The sequence below is a fragment of the Populus euphratica genome, unplaced genomic scaffold (genome assembly GCF_000495115.2).
Source record: "Populus euphratica unplaced genomic scaffold, PopEup_1.0 scaffold17.1, whole genome shotgun sequence".
Classification (NCBI taxonomy): Eukaryota; Viridiplantae; Streptophyta; class Magnoliopsida; order Malpighiales; family Salicaceae; genus Populus; species Populus euphratica.
This window is the reverse complement of record NW_011499884.1, coordinates 521,013-525,941: the sequence shown is the minus strand read 5'-3', so window position 1 is coordinate 525,941 and position 4,929 is coordinate 521,013. Positions and strand designations below refer to the sequence as shown.

General features: G+C 30.8%; 1 protein-coding gene across 1 annotated transcript; it reads right to left on the bottom strand.

Moving 5' to 3' along the window:
• Positions 1–440: 440 nt before the first annotated feature.
• Positions 441–1,186, bottom strand: LOC105129935 (ethylene-responsive transcription factor ERF098-like). Its single transcript, XM_011032211.1, has one exon. It carries the CDS (start codon positions 1,144–1,146, stop codon positions 700–702), a length of 447 nt encoding a protein of 148 aa, XP_011030513.1. The 5' UTR covers positions 1,147–1,186; the 3' UTR covers positions 441–699.
• Positions 1,187–4,929: the final 3,743 nt, after the last annotated feature.

Below are 4,929 nucleotides of genomic sequence, written 5' to 3'. Positions count from 1 at the left end.
AGATTGAACCTCACACTCTCTGTCCATTTACAATCTCGCAAAGCATGGATTGAAAGAATTCAAATAGAAAAGTATAATTACAAATATAATAGTAAAATCAAGTAATTAATAGTTTAATTATTTGATAACACGCAATAGTTTTGGGACATGTATAGGACAATAACTTTGAGACCGAGAGAATATAAGCAAGATTTGATCTTTATTCGTCAAACTAACCAGCTGCTAAGAATGCTTCATACTATACAGTTTTGGTTTGATATGGTAGGATTTCAATTCCTAAACTTTGTATGATGTTAAAAAAAAATGAAAACGAAAAGAAGCTAAGGCTATGAGCTTAGGAATTAAAATTACATTTACTGGGTTCGTGAGAAACAGGTCCGTGTTGCATGGGTGATCTCTCCCTCGGCTGAAGAGGGGCAACGAGCGAGCAGCTCAACATATTTTTGAGACAAAGGGGCAAGGTATCATTACATGTAAATTTCGAGAATTCCATACCAAATTTATCGTTGTCAACTAATTTAGGCACGCCATTCTCCCCAGTAGTTGGGTAACTCATGGATCCCTAACAATCTTATTCATCTTGTGGAAGTAAGAATTAATAATATGAAAATCATAGAGATTTTTCTTGAAAAACAATTCTTGAATAAACTTAAATCAAGAACAAAAAAAGAAAGGAACAGGCACAGAAAAAACTAAAACTCAATCTTGCTGCCGTTTCTTCTTCTCCTCTTCTGTTTCAAGAAGCTCCTCCAAAATCTTATCATCCAAGTACTCAAACTCGATAACTTGCTTTCCTTGTCCGTCACTTGATGAGCTTCCCCTCTGAAAACTATCGCTTGCACCAACATCACTACTAGATGATGAAACTGGAGGACGACGAGGAGAAGATCCTATCACTTGAGAGAGATAATCATTAGGAAAGTTGAGGATTGCGAGATGACCTCTCATGCTAAATGCAGCTCTATCATAAGCACGAGCTGCCTCCTCTGCCGTCTCAAATGTCCCTAACCATAACCTTGCTCCCTGCCTTGATGGGTCTCGTATTTCCGCCGCAAATTTTCCCCAAGGTCTCCTTCGAACACCCCGGTATCGAACCTCTTCTCTCCCTTTCAACTCCTTTTCCTTCCCTTTGTCAGGCTCTTCCATGCCCTTGTTTCAAATTTGGTTCTTGACAAAGATGGTCGTATTTGAGTCATATTATTTGGTGAATGCCTATATATGTATTTCGGAGCTGATATCCTATCTGACGATAGATGTTTGAATTTTCCAGAACGTGGTTTGACAATATCCATAGTTAGAGTTTTTTTTTAAATAAAATAAAATAAAATAAAAATAAAGAAGAATAACAAACGTTAAAAAACATACCAGCTTCTAGGAAGGTTCTCGCATCGAGCAATCCACATATTCGATTGTTCGACTTTTCCTATAATGGAATTCTAAAAGTGTAATAAATCTCTTTGTATAGATATGTTACTTAATTTGATGGTTCTGATTCTTGCCTCTTTGATAATTCCTAAAATTTAAAATGTTTTAGAATAAAATTCATGTATTGAATAGTTTGTTAATTTTTTAATTTAAATAATTTGATTTATTTTTTTTAGTTCAGGTGTGTGACTTTCACATGAAAAGTTTAGGGGCTGTAATTAATAGCGGGTGACAACTAATAAACCATGATAACATCTAATAAACCATGATAACATGTAATTATAGTAGTAGCAGATGATATTTAGTAAGTTTGTGACCGATAATTATAGTACTAATAATACTAATTAGTGTTTAATAGGTCAGATGATCAGTAGTTGATTTATGTAAAAAACTTTATTTGATAGATGTGAAGACTCTTTAATGATAAAATCAATAATTTTGCGGAGAGAGAAAGTACAATGATGTTTTAAAGAGACAAGCTCTAGAAATATACATGATGAAAATTTTAAAAAATAAAGAAATTATGAATGTAGTGCTTAAGGGGTTCATGGGGTATTTATAACTCATAAATCTTTTTCTTTTTTATGAAGAAAATAGAGGATACAATGTAATTTTACCTTTGTGATATTTTAAATTGTATACTACTTAAAATAATATGTCTCGAATCAATATAAATATTGAGAGACTTACATTGGATTAAGAAAAAATTCTCTAATAAGTGTTGTGTTCAAACAAGGTGCTCAAGCTTATTAAAGGTGAAAGTAGGTCTTGACACATTGTCAGAATCCAAACACATTGAACTTAAATAAGATAACTCAAGTCTTAAAAAGCGTTAAGGTACATGTCCAATATCAAGTGAGTATACGCCTATGCATTACATGGGCATATGCCCTGTATAGGTACACCTTCCATGGCACCCATGTACTAGTTGTTTGTGCACCTATGCACTAGGTGCATGGCTCAAGTTACTAGATGTATAGGCTTGAGCTATTAACTCGATCCTATATTTATAAGGTATTGTTTCAGTTTTTTTTATTAATAAATTTTTTTATTTATTTTTGAAGGGGTTTTAGGTCTATTTTATTTTCATCAATTAGTAACCTTTTGATCATTTAGTAACCCCCCAAAGGTAGTGACATGCACCCTGCATAGATATGTGTCCAATGTTCTTAATTGGTGGGTGTAAACCTTGTTTGGGCTCCGGCTATCATACTCCAATCATATTTTTTAGGTGTTTTTTAAGTTTTTTTGTTTAAAGGATTTTTTTGGTTCACTTTAAGGGGTTTTTTTAGTTCATTTTGTGAGATTTTTTTAATTCAATTTATATCCATAGCTCTTCAATTTGATTTGTTGCAAGAATAAAATTTTCATGCACAACATGGTAATTAGTGGGAACAATTTTTTCTACCCCACCTTTTTTTTCTTTCTAAATCATTCAAATTAGATTTAAAAATATTGTTTTACATCCATCAGATATCCAACTCAATCCAGTATTTAAAAATAAATAAAAAGATTATCGTATATAGTTTTATGTGTCATGAGTCTCGTGACCCTTGAGCCTTCAAGGTTCTAGGATGTAGTGTACTTACTTTTAAAGCATTTCCAGAACTAAATTAAGTATTTTTATGGTAATTTGAGAACCTAAAAGAATCTAAGTTAGATTAGAACATAATTTTCTAAATGAGCATAGAATGTTTTATCACAAATATTTAAATGAGCAAATAATTTTTTTTATAAAGAAATTAGAAGGTTTGTTCAAACAAATAAATTAATTTTAACACGTAGAGTCGAATGAGCAAAATTGTGCTATCACTTTAAAATATAAAGACTCCATAATCATCATCTTCTAAAGAGGTAAGAAGCTTAAAGATATCATCATCATTCAATGTTTATGAGAATAAGGAAGTCTGAATCTCAACAATTAATTATTTGTGGGTAGAGAAGCCTCCTGGTTTAATAGCTAACTTTCTAAGTAGCCAGAGAAACCTAAAAAAACTATACACTATATTATATATAGTGGTTCACGACTTTTTTAGAGTTTATTTTGATCTTTATTTTTATATAAATCATTCGATAATATATACCTTAAGAAATTATAAATTAACCTTGATCTTTATTTTTATATAAATCATTCGATAATATATACCTTAAGAAATTATAAATTAACCTTGATCTTTATTTTTATATAAATCATTCGATAATATATACCTTAAGAAATTATAAATTAACCCCTCCTAAATGTTTGTGAAATAAGAAATTTTTAATGATAATAATGGATTCTCATGTAATTTGGTATATGAACAGATTTTTTTCACATTTAATGTATATTAAAATCTTCTATAAGTGAAAAAAAAGTATATTAAAATCATCTATTTAGATAATATGCCCTGTATTAGAAAAAATGTATGATAGTCTAGTAATATGAACTAAATTAAAATAATTCTGTAAATGATTGAGTTGAGTTTGTTACTCAAACAAAAATTATGTTATTAACCGGAAAATTATAGTCTAAAATAATAATTAGTGTGTTAATATTTTAACATGTTTTTTTATTTATTAAAGCCGATAACTCAATAAATTTATTAGATGTTACATATCCTTAAAAAAAAAAATTATATGCGTATGCACACAAATATACTATTGATATAAATCAATTTAATTCGGCCATCCAAATCATGAGTTATCGAATTCTAATTTCTAACGAACACACACCCCAATTTTCAAAGATGGAAGGCATGTCTAATCAATTTTGGGCTTTAAACCCAACCCATAAACATGAATTATTTATGCCCCGAAATGTGGTCGTGCAACTTCTACGCCAAACCAATAACAAGATTCGAACTTAAGATTTCGAATTTAACGAGCCTTTGCCTACCTAACCCTTGGTTCTATAATATAATGGTTGCTCAACACGTCAATTTAAAATGATAGTATACTTCGCAAGTTATCACAATTTTGAATTAAAATAAAACACTGCTTTTGCTAGTGGTCAACTTTGTATGGATGTCCATGCCCCAAAGTTTTCCGCGCGTGGAATCTCAATTCTCGAGGAGGCGATCGAAGATCATTCAGAGATACAGCTTCGAGCGCTGAGCCAGCCCAATCCAGCCATATCTCGTCTTTTTCTTCATTTTTTTTTTCAATTCTTCTATTTGAATATTAATTACTAATCGAAAACTGCTTCATAAACTAAACAAGAAATCCTGTAGACAAAACTTAAGAAAATTACAATTTCGAATGAAGATTAAAAAAAAACAATTTTAAATCCTCAAATAGAAGAAGTCGAAGCAAATTTTATGAGCACAACGTAAACAAATTGGAGAAGTGTAGAATAACGCTACTGGCGTTCCTAAGGTTTTCTAGAACAATCTAAATTGAGCTATAATTCTTCAAGTTTGGATCAAATTGAAGAAACAAAAATTTGAACTTGACTAATATAATTGTTTGAACATGACTTGACTGATAATCAACTCTATACAAAGAAAAGTGAGACGTGCTGTGACT